The sequence below is a fragment of the Xyrauchen texanus genome, chromosome 16 (genome assembly GCF_025860055.1).
Source record: "Xyrauchen texanus isolate HMW12.3.18 chromosome 16, RBS_HiC_50CHRs, whole genome shotgun sequence".
Taxonomy (NCBI): domain Eukaryota; kingdom Metazoa; phylum Chordata; class Actinopteri; order Cypriniformes; family Catostomidae; genus Xyrauchen; species Xyrauchen texanus.
In genome coordinates, this window is record NC_068291.1 from 32,727,996 (window position 1) to 32,755,831 (window position 27,836).

General features: G+C 37.3%; 1 protein-coding gene across 3 annotated transcripts; it reads left to right on the forward strand.

Annotated features, from left to right (window-relative positions):
• LOC127657018 (alpha-actinin-2) lies at positions 1–27,836 on the forward strand. Of its 3 annotated transcripts, XM_052145651.1 has the most exons (22): positions 1–280; positions 6,304–6,418; positions 6,513–6,632; positions 7,675–7,761; positions 8,611–8,698; positions 8,840–8,918; positions 12,874–12,955; positions 15,202–15,287; positions 15,396–15,488; positions 17,881–18,111; positions 19,159–19,306; positions 19,592–19,742; positions 21,028–21,136; positions 21,872–22,012; positions 22,115–22,297; positions 22,831–22,965; positions 23,306–23,485; positions 23,737–23,883; positions 24,365–24,442; positions 24,727–24,792; positions 26,018–26,176; positions 26,298–27,836. In XM_052145651.1, exons 1-22 carry the CDS (start codon positions 155–157, stop codon positions 26,454–26,456), a joined length of 2,763 nt encoding a protein of 920 aa, XP_052001611.1. In that variant the 5' UTR covers positions 1–154; the 3' UTR covers positions 26,457–27,836. The 3 variants fall into 3 exon arrangements, with proteins under 3 accessions (XP_052001611.1, XP_052001610.1, XP_052001609.1); XM_052145650.1 differs by lacking the exon at positions 24,365–24,442; XM_052145649.1 differs by lacking the exon at positions 24,365–24,442 and having other exon boundaries at positions 15,202–15,488.

Consider the following 27,836-nt stretch of genomic DNA (forward strand, 5'->3'; position numbering starts at 1 on the left):
TCGCTCACTGCGGTCGGGAGGTTGGAAACCAACACGACATTAAAAGACATACATACTAGACACTGAAGAAGAGTCCAATTCCTCTAGAAACTCGCTGTCAAAAGACGAATATTATCAAGATCCTTATCGAATAGGACAATATAACGGAGGAAAGATGAATCAGTTAGAGCTCTCAGTGCAGTATGAAAATGGATACGAACAGGACGAGTATATGCTGCCGGAGGAGGAATGGGACCGGGATTTACTGCTGGATCCAGCATGGGAAAAACAGCAACGGAAGGTAATAGAAGGCTTGGTCCCTTAAGACACAGAGCACATAGAATAAAGAGATTTATGTATAACACTTTATAATAGCATTAATTATCAAATAGCAGGATAGGCAGTAAATCAGAACGCTAAAGGTGTTTTTAACACATATAAATGGTTGTTCAATTTCAGCAACCTTTTATAGGCTACATTTACAGATGCATTTAAAGGAATATTCTGGGTTCAGTACAAGTTAAGCTCAATCGACAGCATTTGTGGGATAATATTGATTACCACAAAACATTTTTTTAACTTGCCCCTACTTTTCTTTAAAATAAACAAAAATCTGGGTTACAGTGAGGCACTTACAATGGAGGTGAATGGGGCCAGAACATAAACATTAAAATTCTCACTGTTTCAAAAGTATAGCCACATGACATAATGTGTGTTAACATGCTTTTAGTGTGATAAAACCCTTTCCTAACCTTTTCTACATAAAGTTGTAGCCAATTTTACAACTTATGATGACATAATGTCAATATACCCTAAAATGACAGTTAAAAACGACAATATAAAAAACTTTACTGCTCAAATAATACATTCGTTTTAACAGAATAATTAATGTAAGTGCTTTTCTAAGATTATAAACTTCACATTTATGTCTTTTAAACCTGCCAAAAAATGGCCCATTCACCTCCATTGTAAGTGCCTCACTTTAACCTTGAGTTTTCCTTTTTTTTTTTTTTTTTAAGAGAAAAGGGCAGATAAGTCTAAATAATATTTTGTGGTAATCAACATTATGCCACAAATGCTGACTATTGAGTTTAACTAGTATTGAACCTGGAATATTCCTTTAAATGTGCACTGACCTGTTCATTATTTTTTAAGGACTGAAATGTTATCTTCTTAAATTTAGAAATGTCCCCTAAAGTACCTATACAGTGGAAATCTTTTAGATATACATTTTATTGTGTCAAAAACGGTGGATTATCAGTTGCTTGCAATGGAATCTCATCCTTTTATGCTGGCACACACTCTTGGAGGGTGTCTGGTTTTGCTCCGCTGTTGGACGGATGCAGCGGGTACCGAACTAACAATAGCGCAGCAGCTCTGCTCTGTATGTCTGTTGCTGCCCTGCTGATACGAATGGAATGCGGAGTTGCGGACTGTCAACAGATGCTTCCAACATACAATGACGTCCTTGGGATTAGAACTGATGCTGGGGCTAATTTTAACACCAGGACCAGAAGGTATTAGTTTAATCCGGTGTCCTTGGTGGGGAATGCACATAAAAACAGCACCTATATTATTGCATGGGCTATAATAGTGCATCAGATTTACAAATTGGAGCTACCTATTCTGTATTGAAGTAGGCAGGCATGCGCCTTACCTCTCCACCCATTTATAATTTAACACCACCTGATTTCATATCAAGACATAGTTGTGGCATAAGATATTTGACAGATAGATGTGGGACATTTAATATTCAAGGGTGTAAACGCATTAGGATACATCATGGTTTGTGATATGGTTATGGGCCTCTTTAGATGCAGTTTGGCAGGGTGTTTTTAACTACTTTATCTCAACAGCTCATGGATTCAATCCTATTATAGCCTATACACAACCACATAAGTGCTCTCTAACTCTCTCACTCACTCATTTACACTCACTCATTCATTCTTATAGGGAAGAGGATTGACTAATGCTAAATATTGTAATTAATTGACAGTATGAACATTTTGAGTGACCATCAATGAGTGGAAAACAACACGTGTATGTTGTGTTGATCCAATGAGAAGTGAGAAGTTGTTATAGTAGTACAAGATGATGAAATCGTAAGATATCTTATGACTTTTACTCACACAGAGAAAAATAAACAAACATTATTATGATTTTACAAGTTTAACCCCTAACCCAAAACTATACCTAACCATTAAGTTTCACCCCTTACCCAAATCCTAAACCCATAACTTAATCATGATTTTAATAGAAAAATCACTGTTGTGGGCACCATGGAAGAGAGGAACATTGGGGTCTGGAACGAGCCAAGGGAAGTGTATTAAGCAACCTAGTCTTATAGAATGAACATTATGATTACTACATTTTTGCAAACTGACATTTATGTGCTGAAATCTTCATTTCATGCTTTTCATTTCTCATTTATTTTTGGACATTATCGGTTAGGTTAAGGCATTGGTTAAGAGTAAGGATGTCTGGTTTATGTCTACCTCTCATTTGATTTTAGATAACTACTGGTTAAGTTTGGCTAAGTTTTAGGTTGGGGATGTACATTTTACTCATTAAAACCTCCATCTAATATTCGCCTTAAAACCCTGATTACAAAACAATTTAACTCACTTTTGGTGCCCCCTGCTGGACATTTCACTGGGAAATTTAGTTTTGCACATTTATTTGACATGGTCACGTGACATTCATAATATTCATGAGACCAGGCTGGTATTTCAGGTTTTTTACATACATCAGTCGTTTGTATTGCATAAATAAATATGGAATGAGTAACCAAATTTGTTCACAGATGTTTATTGATTGGTTGGTCTCTATGCAAATAAAAGTTGTGCTTTTTCATATGAGCCAAGTTGTACGATATCTTATGGTTTCACCTCATCCTTCGAATTATTACGAGTTGTCATGAGACTATGTTGGTCGGTCTATGTGTATAATCATCAGAAAGCCTCAGTCTTTAATTCTGACAAGAAGGCACTAATAACGCTTTACAATAAGGTTCCATTCGTTAACATTAGTTAACGCATTAGGCATTAGGTATCATGAACTAACAATAAACAAAATGTTTTTTACAGAAATTATTAATCTTTGTTAATGTTAGTTAATGTTAATGTTAGTTGTTCATTGTTGGTTGATAGTGCATTAAACCATGTATGCAATTTCTGCGCCACCAAATGGAACTGCAGAAATAAACATTGTTTTCAAAACAGCTTTTCGAATACACCCCACGTCTGCTACCCCATATCACACGATTGGTTGAGTAACGTTGTTGGGGCGGGTCTAAGCAGGTCACTTAAAAGAAAGGAATATTTATTGTGCCACAGAGACACAGTGTTTTCAATTTTCAAGAAAATTAACCTATGAATGACTTGCTTATAGTTATCACTGCATATTAAGCTGGGATAGGAGAAAGTATTCTAACACAAAAAAAAGTTACATACTTCAGATTTAACTAATGTTAATGTAATTGTTTTTATTTTAAAAATGTATTCCTATATGTTGAAATTAACATTTAACTAAGAGTAATACATTTAGTTAAAGTATCGTTCATGTTAACTAATGTTGTTTACTAATGTTAACGAATGGAACCTTATTGTAAAGTTTTACCAATTCACTTTCCATCAGGTCCTGTTCGTTTTTGCATGGGCCGTTGGACAATTAGGCCTCTAATATTAGCCTAAATTAGCCTGCAACATTAGCATACCATTTAAGAACTTTAGGTTATTAGAGACAGGACAATGATTATGAACATATGTAAAGTGTCCGATACAATCTATCTTGGCCCTCATAGGATGAATGAGTCTCAATTTAATTCCTTTAATGGGTTGAAAAATCTAGCTGGCTTGAGGGCTTGTGATTTACCAAAGATTGAGGGAGGACCTAATGTAGAAGCTCAAGAATTGGTCATTGTTCTGTATTGATTCACCACTTTTTGATTAATTGCATTTAATTTATACTGTATTTTCTGTAATATACAATATATTTAACTAAACTGAAACTATAAGTGTAATATCAGATATTGAGCACAATATAGGCTAGCTAGTTGTGACAAACTGTTCCTTATTTCGTGCTTCCAGAAACCATCACCCCACACAAACATATTAATGTTGACACACCCTACAGAATGAATGAAATTCTTTCCTGTCCGATTAGACGAGGCCCCAGTGTGTTATATATGTATACAGCATTCTCTCTCATATCTCTCTCCTCAATGTGAGCCTACTTCATCAGGTCCCTTATCAGAAGCAGACTCTGCAGAGAGAGCTAAATTTACACCCTTACCGCGGAGGATTGTGCTCTGGAGTCTACAGGAAAGCTTTCCTCTGCCCAGCAATGACTGGAGCAGGGTGAACTTTAAGGGATTAAAAGATGCTCCATTGAGACCAAAATGTGAGAGTGCAACTTAATGCGGATGTGGGCAGCAGTACAGCTACATTTTGTTCTACAAAACTCTTCCCAGCATTACTGGGACTTTTTTGGCTTAAAACCACACAACATTTGCCCTTTAGTTTTGTGTTGGCCCATTATTCTATAAATGCAGTGTCTGTGTCTATAATTACGGCAATCATTTGTCTTTACCTTTGTATTTACTTTGCTCTAGACATGAATTATTATAGGGTAGTACACCTTCAAAAGTAGAGACTTTCAGGCCATTTTATTTATAATAATAAGGTATTTTAGTAAATGTTAGTGTCAAACATAATACTGGGGTTAAAATCTGCGTGGACATAGTGTCTTTTACTATAGTGATGTCAATTGAATTTAGTAGCATTTTTAAATATATTTACAGTTACAGATATAGTTATGTGGGAAGATGAGATACATTATGTATCTAAATGTTCCTGAATCTACTTGTACCTCTTTAAGCAATTTTAAACTTTGTACTGCAGCACTTCTTATATTATTGCCTCCTTAAGATGATTTGCTTTGCTGGATTCCTCATTTGCAAGTCACTTTGGATAAAATCATCAGCTAAATGAATAAATGAATCTGCCCAAAATCTCTTAAGGAAGTGTCCAAATTCTTTAAATGTAGTTCTGTAGAGCAATCATATGGCAATGATGTAAGTATTACACAGCTGTTTATTCTTTGTAGCATAATTGTAGATGTTGGTAAGTGCTGGCTATTTGTGGAGGATGAACTCAACAGAACAACTGAAGTGGAGACTTTGCAAGTGTGCATGTGTGTTGGGGATTTTTATAATGACCTTTCCATTGTCTCACCAACTAGACAATCTGATTACACTTCCTGAGTGTGTATTTCAAAGATGATGTATTAATTAATGGACAGAACTTGGGACAACAGCAAAACAAATACAGAACCTAAAAAACATCATACAGAGTTTGAGCTATGCACAGTACAAAACCAGCCTGTTTATTTATATTCAAAACACTGCCCCCAGTGGCCAAAGCGGTAATTGTGCATGGCCGAATGGGCAAGCTCCATTTTCTGGTTGAAATGTCCACAGAGGGGTGCCAAAAGCGAGTTGTTTTCAGATGTACAGGCTGTAATACAGTAAAAGAAATCATATTTTATAAACTGTACCCTACTACCCAAACCTCAAACCTAAACCTAGCCTTCAGTGGAAAAATGTAACCTCCGAATCATGCTCGGCACTGATTATGCAAATGCGATTACTTCCTGGTTTCAACGTGATATTTGAACCCAGGTCTCCCATGCTCCTATGCCATGCTTTCAGTCATGCCACAGGTTAAGGTAAACAGTGAGTCAGCATAATGTGGCCAATCCTAGGATACCAGAACTCTCAGAAACATCATGCCAACTTCCTGTGTGATCATGTTGCTAATTTCACTTGATTTTTACCTCCCTTCAAATCTTTATAAATTAAATAAAAATTGTGACACCTATTTTACAAACTACCTCACTGCACCTTCTCTTGGCATAGCTATTAGAAGGGAGTCATTTCATTGCCAACTGTCACCCAGTGAGGTTTTGACCTGAAAGTGGTGTCAAAAGCTTTAGTTGGGTCAATAATCTCTTTCAGACTTAACAGTCTCATGATGAAATCTGGTATGTTGGCACACATTAGACTTAGTGAAGCTATTAACTCTGTGTGTGTGTGTGTGTGTGTGTGTGTGTGTATACAGTAAGAAGTAGGTATTCAATGAGCTAACATTTGTACATTTTTAAATGCAGAATGCATACAGTACTTGCTATGCCAATGATTTTAGGTGGTCTTTCGAAGTAGATTTGTGTGCTAATGTGAGTGTTTGCTTATGTACCTATTAAGAGAGAAACAAAGAAACAAGTTTGGAGGAATTTATGTTGATTTAAACTTTTACTTTTTCCTAGACCTTCACAGCCTGGTGTAACTCTCACCTGAGGAAGGCTGGCACACAGATTGAGAACATAGAAGAAGACTTCAGGAATGGCCTCAAATTAATGCTACTGCTTGAAGTTATCTCAGGTATATATGCTGAGCTTCCTCAACTAAGAAATATTCATATGATTCACTTTACATTACATTAATACAATCTTTCATACCAAACTACTTTTGGCAGGTGAGAGGTTACCCAAGCCTGACAGAGGAAAGATGCGTTTTCACAAGATAGCTAATGTGAACAAAGCCCTTGATTTCATCACCAGTAAAGGAGTAAAACTGGTCTCTATCGGAGCTGAAGGTATGCTTTAGACTATTTCATTCTTGACATCCAATGCTTATTATTGCTGATTTATTAAAGGTACACTACAGCTGATTTCTTTTTAATTTGTCATTATAAACAATGTCAACAATGTTCTTCCACTAACTTGCAATTGTTTGTTTACACCACAGATGTGGATAGAGAGCTTAGAATTTTGAGTGTATATTTTAATGAATTCAAATTATATTACTGATAAGCAGAGTTTGAGGTGATCCACGGTGCGTAAAGATGCCACTGGTTGATCGCATACAACTGCAAACGCAAATGTTGATACAACTTGAATGGAATCATTTTTAATGCTACCAAAACTTCTTCAAAGCTTTCCCAGTATTGTGATAAATAAGGAGTAAAAGTGTGTAAACTTCAAGGAGGGGCATGATGGGCATTGTAGTTCTAGAGAGTGGGAGGCTTACTAGAGATGTTCATTAAAGTTGCATTATGTGTGTGCGTGATGGGCATTGTAGCACAAAAAAATCCACCACTGCAAATAATGAGTACAATGGTATTCCACTGAAATTTTCAGATTTGCATTCCTTTACCAGCAGTATTTTGCCATTTAAAAACAATTAATTTCAGGGTGGGTTAAAAGAAGACTTGTGCTCTGCCCATCGCTGATAAGCATGGCTCATACTCTCTAGAACTACAAAACCCATCAGGTGCACACTAAAATGCCCATCATGCATACACATAATTCAACTTTACTGAACATCTCTAGTAAGCCTCCCACTCTCTAGAACTACAATGCCCATCATGCCCCTCCTCGAAGTTTTCACCCTTTTACACCTGATCTATCACAATACTGTGAAAAGAGAGGTGTACAAAAGAGGTGTTTTTTTATATTATGGTCTAAAATAAAAAAAATATTTGTTTACTCATTACTCGAAAAAGTAATCTGATTATTTAACACACAATTGTAAGTTATTTAATTCCATATGTTACAGACAGTTTGTTAGGTTTAAAATCATAAAGTGGTTTAAGAGTAATTCTAAAGGAACTAAGCAATGATTTTGTGTGTTTGTAGAAATTGTGGATGGTAATGTGAAAATGACTCTTGGAATGATTTGGACTATCATCCTTCGCTTTGCCATCCAGGATATCTCTGTGGAAGGTAATATACAAAGTCACAATCCTAACAAGCCACACAACAGCTGCACAAATAGTTGCAAAACACTATACAACACACAATAACATTGCTGGAATAATATAATGTCATTCTGCTATTGACTTTAGTGCTTAAATACATTCCACTAGGATTTGTTGGTGGAATTCATAACAGCATGAAGTCAGTCATAAACTATTTGCGTTATGTGCAGATTGGCTGAGGCCAGCGTATGGTTATGGCATGGATTCATATGATCTGGTGATGTGTGTGTAGTGGCTAAAGCACAGGGCTGTTAATCAGAAGGTCACAGGTTCTAACCCCATGGCCACCACCATTGTGTCCTTGAGCAAGGCACTTAACTCCAGGTTGCTCTGGGGGGATTGTCCCTGTAATAATTGCACTGTAAGTCGCTTTGGATAAAAGCGTCTGCCAAATGCATAAATGTAAATGTAATGTAAATGTGTGTAATTTTTTCAGTGTAACAATACTTTCTCCTAAAACATTTTTAAATGCAGGCTGATTCTTCCAAAAACTGTCAAAACCTTATCAAAGAATTGCTCTGTTTGTGTGACATAGCAACATTACCTCAACTAATTGCTTGAGATTTCTGTATTGCATGATCTGTATGTGTTTAACAATGCAAGACATGTATTTGGGTGAAACCTGTTTGAAAACAGCCATTATTTTGGCAGTTCTGTTTGAGGACAATAGTGGCACAGAAATGACACACTACACCTTGAAACGCTACTTTAATTTGATACAAGATGCAGCAGTCCAGGGCCAAAATTAAATATCAGTCAAATATGTTGCATATGTTTGTATGATATAAAGATTCTCTCAATTGTCGTCTTTCAGAAACTTCCGCAAAAGAAGGACTTCTACTATGGTGTCAGAGGAAGACCGCTCCCTATAGGAATGTTAATGTTCAAAACTTTCATGTCAGGTGAGGATTATTTTTGGGTACAAAAACAAAATGGTCAGAAGAGGTTGTACCAGTAATGGTTTTCAAATGCAATAGTGAAATCAAAACCTTTTATCAACCATTTGACCCCAACATGACCCTGATTCTCTCTTTCTGGTGAAGCTGGAAGGATGGATTGGCGCTGTGCGCTCTCATCCACAGGCACAGGCCTGACCTTATTGACTACGCCAAGCTCAACAAGGTCTCGAGTGTTTCCCCAGATTAACATTTGACCCTCTGGGACATATAGTCTAACAGTCCTTTCACAATAGTAAATTAACACATCTGCCACAACATTTTGATCTTCACATCTATTGATATCACTTTACAGATGGTGTGTGTTTACACTAACAAGTTACATTTTTTTATTGTTTCCTCACAAATTTCATATTCCAGTCACCACTTTCCTAATTTCAGGAATTCAAGGATTTTAATCTTTGAAATGAATACTTGATCTTTTATTTGTGGTTAATTCCACTCTTCACTTCTTGCATGCACAATCAGAATGTCACTGTTTTGTGCTTCTTGTGGCTTCAATAGCTGGAGGGATGGACTGGCCTTCTGTGCGCTTATTCACAGAAAAAGACCAGAACTGATAGACTTTCAGAACCTAAAGGTAGCATAAGTCTTCATGCTATTTTTGGGTGTGCTTGTTTTCCACAAGTATATGTATATAATAGATTACATGCTCATTCCTGCACCTGGAGATCAACCTAGAGTTTTATTCCAACTTTAACATACCAGTCTGTCATTTTCAAGTGAACCCCAAAACCATGGCTGCATGCCAGTTTGCATACAAATTAGATTTACTGTATGTAAGTACTATACTATTAGTATGTAGTAAGAAATTTTGCAAGTATTAGTCATACTATCATAAAATTGCCTCTTGATACCACAGACCCACTTGCTGTGTATGGTTTGCATTAACAAGCATTTGCTTCTAGCAAGGGCATAGGTTTGGTTTAAAAGTTGGTAGGGATACAGTATATTACAAGGAGGATAATATTCAAATAGTTGGTTTTAAGAAAATGCGAGAATGTCAGTCTGGTAATATAGAGAAAATAAAATGATGTCTTCCTATACGTAACATTTCACATTTCTCTGGCCCACTACATTAAATATATCCAGATTTGTATTAATGATTTTTTTTTATTAACAGGTTTAAAACTGACCACTAGGTCTGCATGATATGGAGGAAGAATATCATATATGGAAAATCTTGTTGGATTATATGATGACCATATGCAATGCAAAAAACATAAGATTAATATGTCAAAATGTCCATTTTACTCCTAATTCCAACGGCCCTCACGCCCACATTCTTCATCCCCTTACCTCATTCACATTCAAATAAGTCTCTCATTAGAGGGTACTTGCCATGAAAACCAAATCCTCCATTGGGCCGCATGGAAAACAGAGAGTATGCTTGTTTAAATCTACCAATTTCAAGGATTGGACCTAAAATACAAATGGAAATCTGCCCGTGTAATCTCCAGACAATATTTTTAAAAGTTATGCAGTAATCAAAAACGACTATGATTGATGCAGCCTGAACCTAGCTTAGAAAAGAAACAGGTGCCACGTGACAATGCCTGCGCTGCTCCAGAAGAGGTGGAACAATAATTTAAGCATGAATTATGATACTGAGGAACTTTAATAGTCATTAAAAATCTAATAAAAACATAGTGTAAAGTTAAAGTATTTTCTATGTGGTAAAATTGCCCATATGTTGGTTGGGACATTTATGACTTTCTAAAAGTTGGTAGGGACATGGTCATACCACCCCTACCTAAATCTGTGCCTATTTCCCTCCAAAACAATGGCCTTCATTTATTTAAAAAGTGCTGTTGCAGATTTGGTGCTGCATTCCTCAATGCATTTCTACATTTGAAAAAGTCGAAAGAGAACTCACCTTTTTCAAAGCGCAAGTGGAGATAGTAGCTAAAAAGCATGCATGAATGCACACTTTGAAAATATACTGGAAATAGCATGCCATCTGGGCACCTTTGGCCATGTCTAACACTAATACGTTTTCATTTGAAAACATATTGATTTTGCTGTTTACTCATTTCATTTAACCTTGAACAGCATTTTCCTCCACCGAAAACATGTGATGATTTTAGGAAACTGAAAATAGTGTTTTCAAACAAAACGGATTAGTGTGGGTGTGGCCTTTATATAGGATTGATAGTATGCAAATTTTGACACAGCTCTTTTTTAACTGTTTCGGATGTACTTGATTAAAGGTGGACGTAAACTCTGCAGGAATGACGATTTACAGGGCTGGATTGAGCTGCTCTGTAATAGATGAGGTGTTGTTTTGTTAAAAGATAGTGAAAACAAATTTGTAGTTTATGTTTGTAGCATAAGATGGTGTGACTGGTGTGACTGGTCTCCCAGCACGACCAAACTGGTGTTCAGTTGGTTAGCTGGTTGGTCAGCTGATCTCTTAGACTAACCAGCTGCCATGTGCTCCAAACCCCTACTGTAAAAAAACAACAAACCAGTCAATACCAACCTGGCTTGGAGACCAGCTAAAACCACCACACCTTCTAGACTAGTAAAAGATAATTATTATTTATTTATTTATTTTTACCACTGAAAGCATGTTAGAATTTCAGTGTAGACTAGGTTTTATTCAGTTAGACTTTGTAATGTTTGAGTGCACTTAAGGTATTTTATTCGTATGTGAATGAGTGTGGTTTACCTGATGTGTGCTGTAATTTTAATTAGATGTTGGATCAGATCACTGAAGATTAAGGATTTATTTAGCTTGACAGGTCAGTCAGTTCAACAGTGACTGAACAAAAGTACAGTTACACACACATACACATTCCTATCCCTTTCAGCTGTTGCTGTCAGCTCCAGGTGAGCTTGAATGGGGTAATCTGGTGTTTAGTAAAAATTCCTCAATGTAATTTTTCTCCCCCAAAATGTCAAGGTTTATAGTTGTCCCTCCGCTCTGGTGGCACCTGAATACTGACACTCAGTACTCAATACTGACCTGAATACTGCATGAAAAAATATTTTGATTTGTGTCTTATTTAAAGGATTAGTTCACTTAAAAATGAAAATGTTGTAATTTACTCACTCTCATGTTGCTAAAAGCCTGTATGACCTTCTTTTTTACATATGTGAAACACAAAAGGAGATGTCAGGCAGTATGTTAGTCTCAGTCACCATTCACCTTCATTGCATCTTTATTCCATAAAATGAATGTGAATGGTGACTTACGCTGTCATTGTGCCTAACATCATTTTTTGAGTTCCATATAAGAAAGAATGCCATACAGACTTGGAATAACATGAGGGTGTGTACATTTTTCATATTTGGATGAACTTACCCTGTAAGTTTTTCTTTTATATTTTCTTATAGAACTAAAGTTCCCTTACAACTCAATACACTTGACATTGAGTTTATTAATTCATATGGGGAGTGCCTTCCTACACAACCTAGTTGAAACCTCTCTACAATAACACCAATATTCTAATATTGGCTGTGGTGTTTGAGCCCTGCCCATTTTGGCGTGAAGCTGTCTGCTATATAAGCAGGTGCACAAACACCATTTCCTCAGAATTTCTTCCTTCAAGACAACGATCATCTCTTGTCTAGAAGTCCTCTACCTTCACTTTCGATATGCACAAGTCAGCGGGCAGAATCTTCACAGGAAGACTTGCCACTCCTTTGCATTGCTCCGGCGAACATCAAACCGCCTCGCTGCTTGACGCTTCGCGTCATCCATTCATGATTCCCCGCAGTGCTTCAGTAGGGATTTTGTATCCTTCCAAAGCAATTGTGTATTGTATATTTTGTGAGATATATATATATATTTATCGAATGCTAGTCGCACTACAAGACTCAAGAGTTCTTGAGGTACGTGTGATGTGCTCCTTGTTTCCTCTCAGTCAGGAAATGCTGTTTGTGCACCTGTATTTATAGCAGACAGCTTCATGCCAAATGGGCGGGGCTCAAACACCATAGTCAATATTAGAATATTGGCATTATTGTAGAGAGGTTTCAACTAGGTCACGTAGGAAGGCACTCCCCATATGCGTTAATAAATGCAATGTCTCGTTCCTGTCGTCTCAGAGAACTGAAATTACAGATGTAACCGAGACGTTATTAGTGTGTTTTTCTCACCTTTTGTCTTCCTGTAGGATGATGCACTGGGTAATCTGAATCTGGCATTTGACATTGCTGAAAAACATCTGGACATCCCCAAAATGTTGGACGCAGAGGGTAAACAATAATGTGAAGTTAGAAACTTTTTAAAAGTTGTCTTGTCAATTTAATGAACATTCAGCACGAATAGAGTTTTGGGTGTTTGCAGTTTCTCTATGTTCTCAGACCCAATTATCAATCTCACTTGGATATTTAAGCCAATTCAATTTTATTTGTATAGTGAGTTTCAAAGTATACTCTATTTGGTTTCAAATCAGCTTTACATAAATAGAGCCTTAATACTCCCAGAGCACAAGCCAAAGGTAAATAAATCAAGGAAAAACACACTTAGATGTTTTGGTAGGAAGAAGTTTTGTGAGCAACCAAGACGAGTCCTAGACCTAAACCTAGATTGCTTTAGAAAAAGCAGCAAAAATACAACTTTACAATAACGGTTTATAAATTCTAAAATATTTAAGTTTTCTATAAATACCCCAACTTTAAAATGATTGCAAAATATGAATTTTGCTCCACAGTTCTAGTTAGCAAAGACCGACCAGATGAAAGAACAGTCATGACTTATGTCTCTAGTTACTACCACACGTTTGCAGAGGCTCAGAAGGTACATCTGCTCCCGGAGATAATTCCAGATGTTTTAGGGATGTAGTTTCCCTAAAGTGTAGTGGCCCTTAAAGGGATAGCTCACACAAAAATGAAAATTATATAATAATTTTATCACCCTCATGCTAGATGTCTATGACTATCATTCTTCTGCTGAACACAAATAAAGACTTTTAAAAGAATGAGCTCTGTAGGTCCATACAGTGCAAGTGAATGGTGGCCAGAATTTTTAAGGTCCAAAAAGCATATAAATGCAGCATAAAAGTAATCCATACAACTCCATTGGATAAATCCATGTCTTCAGAAGTGATATGATAGGTGTGAGTGAGAAACATATTAATATTTAAGTATTTTTTACTTAATTTTTTTATTTTCCTCCCTGCCAAGTAGGTGACAATATGTATAAACAATGCGAATTGCCTAATCAAAAGAAAAAGTATGTGAAAGCAAAGTCTTTCTAGCAAGTCAGTCCACTGTCAACCGTCTTTGGAACACTCTCAGAAGGCTATTTCCAGTCATGCCAGTGCAGCTCCTATCTACTTGAATGGAGAAAGACCAAAATCTCAAAAACGGTTGGTCAAGATCACGATCAAGACATATTTCAAATCACCAATAAAATCTGACAATACTGGAATCATAAATTATGATTCTTAACATCCTGTTACGCTAAAAACGCTAAAAATTACGCTTGTATAGGGGCCTGTGTAGCTAAGCGAGTATTGACGCTGACTACAACCCCTGGAGTCTTGAGTTCGAATCCAGGGTGTGCTGAGTGACTCTAGCCAGGTCTCTTAAGCAACCAAATTGGCCCGGTTGATAGGGAGGGTAGAGTCACATGGGGTAACAACCACGTGGTCACTATAATGTGTGTTTCTCGCTCTCGGTGGGGCGCATGTTGAGTTGTGCGTGGATGAGCCTCCACACGCGCTACTTCTCCGCGGTAACACGCTCAATGAGCCACATTATAAGATGCTCTGACTGACGGTCTCAGACGTGGAGGCAACTGAGATTCGACCTCCACCATACGGATTGAGGCGAGTCACTATGCCACCACGAGGACTTTGAGCGCATTGGGAATTGGGCATTCCAAATTGGAGAGAAAAAGGGGAGGAAAAAAAAGGCTTGTATAGCTAATGAAAATGCACTTTCTAGAGTTGATGTCTGTATCTAAAAGATTGGCTCTTTTAACTGTAAGGCGGGACTTCCTTTCTATTGGGCACTCAGAGCTCCTTGGTTGAACATTCCAATTTCTCCCATTCATTTTAATAGAAGTGGCCCATCTCTGTTAAATAATCTCTGGAGAAAGTGAAAGTGGCGATTTATATTTTAAAAGGTTCTTAAATATTAAACCGTTTCTCACCCACACCTATCACATCGCTATTGAAAATATGTTTTTAACCTCTGGAGTCATATGGATGACTTTTATGCTGCCTTTATATGCTTCAAACTTTTGGCCACCATTCACTTGGTGGACCTACAGAGCTGAGATACTCTTCTAAAAATCTTTGTTTATGTTCTGCAAAATAAAGAAAGTCAAACACATCTGGGAATGCATGAGCGTAAGTAAATAAGACAATTTAAATTTTTGTGTGAACTATCCCTTTAATTATTTTAGCGTGATTGTAGTGTTTTGTGCATTTCCTTGTGGTCTTTTTCCTTTTCTTAGCATCATCCTGTAAATTGTCTCCTCTCCTCTCCTGCAGATATTTTGAACACCCCTAAGCCAGATGAAAGAGCTATTATGACATATGTGTCCTGCTTCTACCATGCATTTGCTGGAGCTGAACAGGTACTGAGTGCTAGAATGAGAAAAGCAGTTAGATATTTGTCTTACTCCACTCCCTCCACTACTATCATTCTTCTATCCTTCTATTCTTACTGTTTTTCTCACCTTCAGGCTGAAACTGCTGCTAACAGGATCTGTAAGGTGCTTGGAGTAAATCAGGAAAATGAGAAGTTGATGGAAGATTATGAAAGACTTGCTAGTGAGGTCAGGAGATACTGCACAGATATTAACATCCAAACACACGATACACTGCATACACACTGCTAAATGCAAAAATACAGCTATTTACACACACCAACAATGCACAAACACATATACTTCTCTTATCAACAATCAACATTCATTTAAATTCTATAATATGATAATTCATAATGCAACAGTATATTCACAGGAAATAACTTTTTTTTTTTTATCAATCAGGATTAATTGGTTAATAAAAATTAGGCTATGATCATTGGCTAATATAATTTTTTTGTACTCACATGGCCTTGGTTACATCAGAAAAAAAGATAAATTGTGTTCAAGATTATGATGAAAGACTATGAAAATATATTTTTTTCCTTTAGAACAGGGCTATTCAATTACAAATTTAGTTGGGCCAGATTTTCAAACCAAGAAGGTTAACTGGGCCAGTTATTTCAGCGGCGAAGCAGCTCGTAATGAAAATGTTTTAAAACTAACACAAACAAATTTGTTGAAAAACAGTTTGCACAGCAAAATGTGCATAAAAACAATGAAAGAGCTAACTGAACAGAATCTGAGGTAGCCCCTTCTTTTTCCACTTACAAATGAAAAAAAAAAATGACCTAGGCACCTCTTGCCTACACCTACCTAGGCTACATATCTGACCTATCTGATCACAAAGTGCTAAAAACAAAATAGTGCACAGTAGTACGCTATTCACATTAGCAATAACATTACGTTTCCTTTTGAAACAAAATAAACATCTTGATCACATTTGACCCAGGAACATCTTAAAGTGCATAAAATAAAAAGTGCATGGTATTCACAACTATAACTAACACACGTAAATAAGGTTTACTACTGCACATATTGCAGGAACATATAAAATCAACACATTTGTGATTTAGGTATGCCTTTGCTACACATCCCACATTATATTGATGTAGGCTTCAGTTAACCTGCTGACTTAGTGGGAGAAGTGACATTTTTTGTTTTGAACGAAAGCAGTGACTTAAGGCTCGTAAGTTGTCAATGCAATCCGAAGGCATTGGTGGAGAGTACGGTCAGTCAGGGAACAACGAGAGTTGCTTTTTATGGAGTTCATGTGTGAAAAACTTGACTCACATGTGTAGGCTATGTTGATCCAAACATACTGAGCATGACGATCGCTACTTTCTTAATGTTAGGGAGCTGATGTACGTTGACATCAGTCCAAAACACTGCAGGTCCGTTAGTACGAAGCTCCTGTGCCATGGTAGATGACTGCATGTCAGCAAGTTCAAGTTCAAATTGTCCCTCGTCAATGGAAGGAACCACTTGCTTTGCTCCGGCGGATAAGTCCCCTTCTATTGCAACCGTGAACGGGTCTCTGACAAAAACGGCAACCTCTGTGGGCAGAACAAGTCCATCCAATCGACCAGCAAAGTTATTTTTCAACCTCGCAATGAAATCTGTCATCACATCCGTGATTTGTGCGGGGGATGAGATGCGCTTGCGGAGTGTCGGAAAATGCAGCATTCGGCCTGTGCTCAAATCAGTTGCAAAAAGGTCCAGTTTAACTTGGAATGCGCGCATCTATTCCACAAGGTCAATGACAGTTTTGTCTCTGCCTTGTAGTGCCAAATTTAGATCATTCAGGTGTTTGAATATGTCGCTCAGAAAGCAAACATCGGCCATGAAGTTGTCATCCAGTATGTGACTCAAGTGCGCTTCTGCCTTCTTTTGCTTGCTGCTGCGGAGGAAAGTTACGATCTCCTCTCTGAGACCACAGAAACGTTCCAGTGCTTTGCCTTTGGACAGCCACCTCACGTCATTATGCAAAAGCAGGTTGTGGTGCTCAGCAGACATTTCTGACAGCAGCATGCGGAATAAGCGGTGTTGGAGGCTTGATGTGGAGCGAATAAAATTAATTGTAGCCATCACGCTGTCCATTGTCGTTTTGAGCGCCCCGCTTAGTTTTGCGCACAACACCGCCTGATGGACAATGCAGTGTAAGGAGATCAACTGAGGTGCAACAGTGGACCAACGTGCTGCCAAACCATTCACTTTCCCTGTCATGGATGGAGCCCCATCTGTCACAAGCATGCACACACGCGTCATATCCAGACCATTGTCTTTAAAAAAAGCGGAAATTTTCCCAAAGACAATATCTCCCGTTGTGTGTCCTTCTAACGGCAGTCGGCCGAGCAGCTCCTCTCGGAAGCATTTGCTGTCAAAAAACCGGACATATATGCACTGCTGAGCAGTATCAGTTTTGTCTATGCGTTTTTGGCGGGACCACGGGCTGGGCCATTTGGAGGTTGTTATCGGGTCGCATGTGAATTCGGAGGTTGTTATCGGGTCGCCAATTGAATAGCCCTGCTTTAGAATAACACACACTGTTGAATCATGAAAACATTCCTCTCCTCTCTAGCTGTTGGAGTGGATCAGACGTACCATTCCCTGGCTGAAGAACCGTGTGCCAGAGAAGACCATGGTGGAGATGCAGCGGAAACTGGAGGATTTCAGGGATTACCGCAGGATGCACAAACCACCCAAAGTGCAGGAAAAGTGTCAGCTGGAGATCAGCTTCAACACCCTTCAGACTAAACTCCGCATCAGCAACCGGCCTGCCTTCATGCCCTCTGAGGGCAAAATGGTGTCGGTGAGAGCTTACTGATATATATATATATATATATATACACACACACACACATAAAAAAAAAAATCAATATAGTCAATAGAGTGTAACTGTGTTGTGAACTAGTGCAGGGGTTTCAAACCAAGGGGCAGCAAGGGGGTGCTAGAGAGTCCACATAAATGTTCATAGAAAATAATGCAACAGTAAACATTTACATATTTTAACATTCAAAATCTGAATGAAACACTAATAAAGATACATTTCAATTAAAATGAAAATGTTATATACATTAATCATTACTCTAAAAGTGGGTAGAATAAAAATATTGTATAAAAACTAAATATTTTCCTGATAATATTTGAAATGTGCACTCAGTAACTTCTTGGACTTACACTGACACCTTGCAGCTTGGATGCAGCATCATTTAAAATCAATAGGTTTCAGATGCCATTGTAGAAGTTTAGTTTATTATTCACAATCAGCCATGATTATATTAATCAGTTAGTGAAAGTGTCAAATAACAGGACGCTTACTGAGATTAAGCAAGGAGTATTCAGCTGGTCATGTGATTCTAAAATGGCAGCCCCCATGTGCGGACCCTCTCCATGTAGAATAAAACAGCTTTTATAACGGCTTCTTTTTAATGTGAGTGGGTATGATTTCCTACATATATTGCAATATTACAATACATGTCTTTAGGAGTTAAACTGTTTAAATGAGGAAAAATTACTGAGTACACCTTGAAGAGTTTATTTTGGCTTTAGCAAAATGACAATATACACTGCAATTGTTATCTGGCAAACACCATGCTGTCTTTATAATGTCATGTCTAAAAATGGTCTCGCACAGTATAAATGGGTCTTCATACATGAAAATATATAATGTAGCTGATTTTTATACTTTTAGAGCGGGGTCCCTCGCAAGGGTATCATCATATGTGGTGATCCGTGGCATCAGAAAGTTTGAAAATCTCTGAACTAGTGGACTATCATGATATCATAAAGTATATAATAGTGTCAGATTGTGGTTGTTTTTGAATATGGTTAAATGTTTGTATGTGTGTTTATGCAGGACATAGCGAGTGCGTGGCAGGGGCTGGAACAGGCTGAGAAGGGCTATGAAGAATGGTTGCTGACTGAAATCCGGAGACTGGAAAGATTGGACCATCTGGCAGAGAAATTCAGACAGAAAGCTACCAACCATGAGAGCTGGGCTGCAGGTGAGTCATGAACAAATGTTTGTAAGTTTCATTACATTGATGCTTTACAGTAACGCTGAACCCTGTAATGTGTGTTAAATCCCAATGAACCTCTTCTGTTTGCACTCTGTACCAGTTTGTCATCCACAGGCCAGCTTTGAAGCTCCGAACTACATAAAATCAGACACATTGACTCTTTAAAATCAAATTGCTTGTGTTGGACTATTGCACACCTGCAAGCTTCTTTGGAGAAAAGCGTCTGCTTAATGAATATATCTAAATGTAATTTGAAATGCTTTGCAATAGGTAAGGAGGAGATGTTGACACAGAAGGATTATGAGTCTGCATTACTAATGGAAGTTCGAGCTTTGCTGCGGAAACACGAGGCATTTGAAGGTGACCTTTCCACCCATCAGGACAGAGTCGAGCAGATCGCTGCTATTGCTCAGGAGCTCAAGTATGACCTTTAACCCCTTCACAAACACCTTCAATAATGAGTGTCTTCCACTGTATATGCTCAAGCATAACACTTATAACAGTGAATAACATCTTGTGCAATGCCACAAAGAGTAGTGGAGGAAGTTTATATTCTGGAATAGTTTAGATGCTGGATGAGTTGACACATTATAAAATATCATAATACCCTTCAGGTAAAATAACCCCATGTTTGGCTGGACCTCAATAGTTTGATCTGTTTGTTTATTCTAGTATTTTGTTCTTGACACTGACCTGTCACATTTAGTTTCTCAATAACCTGCAGGGACTGGATAGCTTCGTATCTCTAAAACCGCTTGTCCACAGCTACATACACACACACTATGCTCACAGCATACTTAGTAGTTTGCTTTGCTGTCTTTCTATTTTAGCAAACATTATCTCCATGCAGGCATGATTAATTGTCGGTGCGTGTGTCTATTTAGCCTGTGACTGACCTTTATGCTGTCACTGTGGCTACAGTGTGATATCATTGATTAGCTATGGAGGTTTGCTACGATGGACACAAAAGGCAAACAGAAAAGAAACTCTGAGGGTGACAGTTGATTTGTATAGTAAAGTAAAAAGAGTACATGGAATTCTTGCTCTTTTGAGATCAAAGAGGTAAATGTACATTAACAGTAGTATACTGTAGTTTGCCAGTCTATAAGCTACTCATAATTTAAAGTAGTTAGACGAAACATTTAAGCAACTTTTTTGAAAAAGTAATTAACTGCACTACAAGCTATTATCAAAAACGCTGAAGCTATTTAATTGGGCAACATAACGTATACATGAACATTTAATTTACACAAAATACAAATAAAAGTATTGTAATGAAATCAGCATTTAAATACATATTTAAATAAAAAAAATAAGACCTAAAATACCAAGCAGGGACTCTAATTAATTAATTAATTAATTGTGAATGAAACGATTTAAAAAAATGAACCGATTCACATGGGACTGAAAGAGAATTAGAAAATATCTATAACATTAACTCACAACTATTTTTTTGTGCAAGAAACCTTGACTTACTTTACTTACATTAGTGGTCTTCAGGAGAAACTGAATATGCTACAAAAGTGTAGAATATTACCTTTTTCATTTAGTGGATTCAACAGAACATATTTTAATCCGTATCATTGTGACTGGGTGTTTCTCCTTCTAACCACTAGAGGGAGACATGCTCAACAGCAGCTGGCAGTGTTGGATTGTTGCTTGAAGTTTTTCTCTGTCTGTCTGTCTGTCTGTCTGTCTGTCTGAAGTGAGCTGGATTATCATGATGTGGCATCAGTGAATCAAAGATGTCAAAGTATCTGTGATCTCTGGGACCAACTGGGCACACTCACCCAGAAACGCAGAGAGGCATTGGAGGTATTGTGTGTGTGTGTGTGTGTGTGTGTGTATGTGTGTATTCATCACCAAATGTCCCCATAACAATAGTAAAACCAGAAATTTTTAACTTTGTGGGGACATTTTGTTGGTCCCCATGAGGAAAACCGCTTCCAATTCATACTAAATTATGTTTTCTCTGAGGGTTAGGTTTAGGGTTAGGGGATAGAATATATAGTTTGTACAGTATATCAAACCATTGTCTATGGAAAGTCCCCATAAAACTTGGAAACTCAACGTGTGTGTGTGTGTAAATACTTATCTATAGTTTTGGGACCAAGTTGTCTGCAGACAATCTAAGAAAACCTCCCTTTGAAAACGTTTTGGTATTTCCTCATTTAGGAAAATGATCCATGCAAAATGTTTTCTTGTAGGGTTAGGATTAGGATACGGTTAAGGGTTAGTCTATTATAATCAGCTGTATAAAAAAAATATATGTCTTGAGGATGTGCTCATTTAGATAGCTAGTGTGTGTCTATATTTGTTTAAGGGGATATAATCTTTACCATTCTAAAGTTTTTGTCTAGAAAGTGTTGTGAAACATATTAAAGGAATAACTTACCCCCAATGAACATTCTGTCATTATTTACACATTCTCTTGTGGGTTAGTTAATGATTACAGAATTTTCAAAATTGGGGGAGCTATTTCTTTGAAAGGTCCAATGTGAAAACAATAAGCAGCTAATATGGTGTAAATCTGTGTTGTCATGTATGCAGAGGACAGAGAAGCTTCTGGAGACAGTGGAGCAGTTGTTTCTGGAATATGCAAAGAGATCTGCACCCTTCAATAACTGGATGGAGGGAGCCATGGAAGACCTGCAGGACATTTTTATAGTGCACACCATTGAGGAGGTCCAGGTAAAAAGACAGGAATCTTGATCTGCTCACAACAAACACCCCAAGAAAGAGATCCCGTAAATAAACAAAAGTTTCTTTGTCTGTGTTTCTCATTGTGTGCAGAGTCTGTTAGCTGGTCACGAGCAGTTTAAAGCCACTCTTCCTGAGGCAGATGCAGAGAGGCAGGCCATACTCGGCATTCAGCAGGAAGTTCTGAAGATCTCAAAGAGTTACGGTATCCATGCAGATCTCGCCAACCCCTACAGCACCATAAATACCGAAGAGATCGCCACTAAGTGGGACAAGGTCAGACACGCACACAATCTTAAAGGAATATGTCAATACCAGTTAAGCTTAAAGGATTAGTTCACCCCAAAAATTATAATTCTCTCATGATTTACTCAACTTGAAGACATTCCAGATGTGTATGACTTTTTTTCTTCAGCAGAACTGAATTGAAGATTTTTATAAGCACATTTCCGCTCTAATGGCTGATTGACAGTCCAAAAGGCATATTTAGGCAGCATAAAAGTAATCCACATAACTCCAGTTGATCATTAAATGTCTTCAGAAGCAAATCGATAGGTTTGTGTAAGAAATAAATCAATAATTAAATAATAAAAGTCTTAAATCGTTGCTTCCGCCCACCGCTTTATTGCTGTTTGAAATGACTTATCTCTCGTGTGACGTTCGTTACTCTGTTGTAAACAAAGCGCGCATTTCCGACTTCTTATGTGAACGCACCATTGCACTTACGTCGTGCAACAGCTCCGTGATGGGTCGACTGGTAGCAGGAGGCATTTTTAAGGTAATAAACATATCGATGTGTGTGCATTCAGGTGAAGAATTTGGTTCCCCAGCGTGACAGTGCACTACAGGAAGAGTTAGCCCGACAGCATGCTAATGAGAGGCTCAGACGCCAGTTTGCAGCCCAGGCCAACCTCATCGGACCCTGGATACAGACCAAAATGGAGGTGGGTGGCTAATCCATCAGTAAATGAGACGTACACAAAATTTGTGTCATGAAATGGATGTTTTATTTTAAACACTATTAAAAAAGAGTTGACAACAGAGAATGTTCATAATCAATAAGCAACATTTTTGGCAGACACTTCTGATAATCTGCCAAGCAGGCACAGTTATTGACCATTGCCAGTATGCTCAAAATGGTCAAATGGCCTGGCTGAAACATCAGACTATCACTAATATACTGCGTATATATTTTTATAGAAATTAATTATTAGTCCATCTTTATAGTATAATCAAATAAAGCGATTGCATGACTTGTATCTGTATATGTGTTTATGACAACAGGAGATTGGCCGTTGTTCTGTGGTGGTGGGTGGGACTCTGGAGGATCAGATGACCCAGCTGAAGCAGTATGAGCATGTGATTGTGAGCTACAAACCCAACATTGACAGACTGGAGGGAGATCACCAACTCATCCAGGAGTCACTTATCTTTGACAACAAACACACCAGTTACACCATGGAGGTATACAGACAACATGCATAAATCACATGTTATTCCTTCTCCTGTTGCACAACTGGTAGAGGATGGCACTTAACAACCAGAAGATAATAGATTTTATTCCCAGGGAACTCGCATATTGATAAAACTTACATCCATGTTAATGCATAAACGTGTATTTTCATATTATTTTTTAAGAATAATACTTACACATATCAGCTAGTTTAAATTGTGCCTTGATCCTGTTTTATTACTGCAATATCTTTCTCTTTCAGCATATTCGTGTTGGATGGGAGCTCCTCTTGACTACTATTGCTCGCACTATTAATGAAATTGAGACCCAGATTCTGACACGCGATGCAAAGGGCATCAGCCAGGAACAGATGAACGAATTCCGCTCCTCCTTCAACTACTTTGATCGGGTGCTGTACTCTGTGTTTACGTAAACTAACTACACTAACCTCTTTTACTTTACTAAACCGTATTTAATCCACACTACCCCTCTACCCCACTGAGCATTATAATACAATTATAGTAAACAACAGTTCTGTCCACAGAAACACATACAATTTATTTTGCTTTATTTTATCCATGGCAAAAGTCTATCTCTATCTATCTCGCATATCATACTATCTCAAAAATCACAAGTGAAATACAATTCCTGGAACAAATTTCATTATATAGAGAGAATTGTTTTTAATGAGTGATGTAGATATGATGGGATAATATATATAGTAGTTTAGCTGTGCATTGGGATACAGTAAATGTGAAGATTAATTCAAGTAATGAATTGAAGATTTAGCCAATAATGTTGTGCAGTTGTTGTGTCTTTAAATCACCTTTTCACATTCTTTATTTCGAATTACTTTCTGTGCATGTGTACGTGTGGATACCTGCTCTCAGGAAGAGAAGGGTAAACTCAGGCCTGATGAGTTTAAAGCATGTCTAATCAGCCTTGGTCATGTGGGAAATGACAAACAGGTACTAATCACACCCCTCTCCCCAAAATGACTGCTAACCCTTGACCCCAATATGTAGTTCTTTGCATAGATTGGTACATATTTATTCACCTGGCACCAGGATGTAGATCTGATGTATCTCTCTCCTGCTTTTTGTGTGTGTGTGTGTGTGTGTGTGTGTGTGTGTGTGTGTTTTTCTGTATTAGGTGCTACCTCTTTTCTTTCTCTCCATTGTATTGTTGTTCCTATCGTGCCCCCCATAAACTGTCCACCCTCAACCGCTATCCTTTAACATTTGCCGTGCAGAAGAAGAATGGTGTGATGGATTCTGATGACTTTAGGGCCTGTCTGATCTCAATGGGCTATGATCTGGTAGGGTTCAAAGAGTATAAAATAAGAATTTTTTATTTTATATCAGTGTTTTTGTCTTGTTTTCTTGTAAAAAATATCTCAAATAAAAGTATTTTTACAAAATTGCATACTACTTGCATATATCCTGAATTTTAGTTTTAAATGTAAAGCTTTTTTAACATTATATTTATTTGAAAATAGTTTTTACTTGTTTTAATAAAAATGTATCACATTTAGTGGGGTTTAATGCCTACAATTAATACTTTTTTGCCAAATAGGTAAGAACAATACCTATTTGTTATATTTTCTGAAACCGTTTCTGTTGATTTATTGAAAGAAGAAAAAGCAAGCAAAATTTTGTGAGGTTCATGCTTAAAACAAGAAAAAGAAGAGTTCACCCCAAAATGCAAATATACTCTGCCTCAGATGTGCATGACTTTCTTATTCTGCAGATCACAAACAAATATTTTTAGAAGAATATTTCAGCTCTGTAGGCCCACACAATTCAAGTGAATGGTGACCAAAACTTTGAAGCTCTAAAAAGCACATAAATGCAGCATAATAGTAATCCATATGACCAGTCTTTTAATCCATGTCTTCTGAAGCATTCTAATCAGTTTTGTGTGAGAATAGTACCAAAATAAAACTCCTGTTTCAGTATAAATTTTGGCAATCATGATTTCAAGATTGATTACACTTCCTAACACCATCTTGTGCTCTGCGCACGTGTCAAGCACATGCTCATTTGTAAGGAAGTGTAATTGAGCTTGAAATCATGACAGTGATTTTTTTAATTTTATTTGGCCTGTTCTCACCCAAATCCAATTAGATCGCTTCAGAAGACATGGATTAAGCCACTTATGAATTACTTTTATGCTGCCTTTGTGGTTTTTAAAGCTTCAAATTTTTGGTTACCGTTCATTAGATTTGTATGCTGAAATATTCTTCCAAAAATCTTCGTTTGTGTTCTGCAAAAGAAAGAAAGTCATACACATCTGGGATGGTACGAGGGTGAGTAAATGATGAGAGAATTTTCATTTCGGGGTGAACTATTCCTACCCCCTACCCCGCACCCCCTCCGCCAAGTTATTTTTTTGTGAAGTTTATAAATGTGCTGTGTAAATTACCCATAAAATGAGTACAATATACTGTATGAAGTATATAATTTCAACATGTGACGATGGGGCAGTATTTCAGTTATTAAATTCTATAAATGTGTATATATTTGTGTCTTGTTTTTTATAAGGGTGAAGTGGAGTTTGCTCGGATCATGATGCTTGTTGATCCCAACACAACAGGTGTTGTGTCGTTCCAGTCCTTCATTGACTTTATGACTAGAGAGACAGCGGACACAGATACAGCTGAACAGGTCATCGCCTCCTTTAGGATTCTCGCTACAGACAAGGTGTGTGTGGGTTATGATACTCAAATAAAGAGAGTAAACTCCTGTGGCCTTATTGTTCACCTATCATGAACACTGATTTCTTTCCATACACCTTAGCTGTTGTTTGTTGTGTCTTTTACAGACGTATATTCTGGCAGATGAGTTGAGGCGAGAGCTTCCACCAGACCAGGCAGAGTATTGTATTAGCAGGATGCCCCCATACACCGGTCCCGGGGCCCTGAGCGGAGCCCTGGACTACACCGCCTTCTCCACTGCCCTCTACGGAGAGAGTGACCTTTAACATCAACACCTGAGCTTGACTTTTGACCTTAAAAATCCAACTGCACAGAGCGGATCCAATGCACCAAAGAATTAAAACATGCATGAAAGTTACATTAAATAAACATTAATTTTCAAATTCACAGTGGATATTGTTTTTTGCTTGTTGGTAGATAAGAAATGGTTTATAAAAAAACAAAAAAACAAATCATTATTAAATAAACCCTTTGGAATTAAGTAAAAAAGGAATCAATAAAGAGAAAATTTTGCCATGTAGCTGCAAGTTCATACATTTTACATTCACTTTGTTCCTACTAAATTTGTGGAATGGAATAATGATTGTACTGTCATTCATGTATTGCTTTTGGTCATATACAGCGACAATTGAAATACAGATGTCACTGTAATATTACTTTATATTAGGTTGAAAAAAAATCAATAGTTGCATCGATAATACACATTTTAGTTATGCAATTTGCTTTATTCAAGTATTTTGTTTTGAATCAAACCAATTGTGTTTGGTAGTGCTAAACCCACAATATGTTAGATTTTGCACATTATATTACTCCAAAATTGCTATGGTTAAATGAGATTATCCAACAACCATGGGATGATCTGGTTTTCCATTAATCTGCCCTGGTAATATCTCTCAAAATATCCAGAATGGAATTCTAAAATAGCTGGAATTTTGTTGAGGTGATCATTAAAGGATATTTTCCCAGATTATCAAAGGGATATTTCCTGCAGTCAGCATATTCAAAATATTGTATTTCTTTTTTTTTTTTTCTGAATAAACTCATCTAACAGATTCTTCCACAACATACAGTAGTTATCACCTCATTCCTGTTGCTACAGTGCCTGATTTCATATGCAGCAATAATTCATAAAGTAAGGAGAGAAGGCATGTGTCAGGATAAGGGCACTGAATACTCAGTTTATTTTATGTGAAATTTTGAATATTGCTGTTGTTTAAACATTTTCATCAACTCAAGTTGTTAGTGCAATCTACAGCTAAACTATACCACTTGAGGATTACAAAAACAACATGTGTTTTGTTGCAATACATTTTTTGGGACTTTATTGGAAGTATTCGATTTAAGTCTTCCAGGTTTGATTGTCTTCATGTTTGAAATGTTTGGGATATAAAAGCTTTAATGCCAGACATTTAATTGTCAGGTAAACTTTAATTTCAAAAGGTCACACTAGTGGCATGAACTGTGACACTGTGTCGTGATTTTGCATTTCGATTTGATTTCTGGAGAAATTGTTAACACAAAATTACTTTTAATGCACAGCAAAGAAGATTACTTGTGAATGACTTTGGTTTTAAATTACTATGAGCAAGAAAGCCAAATATATGTGTTTTACATTGGCATAAATTAAACTTGAATAATTTAATAAA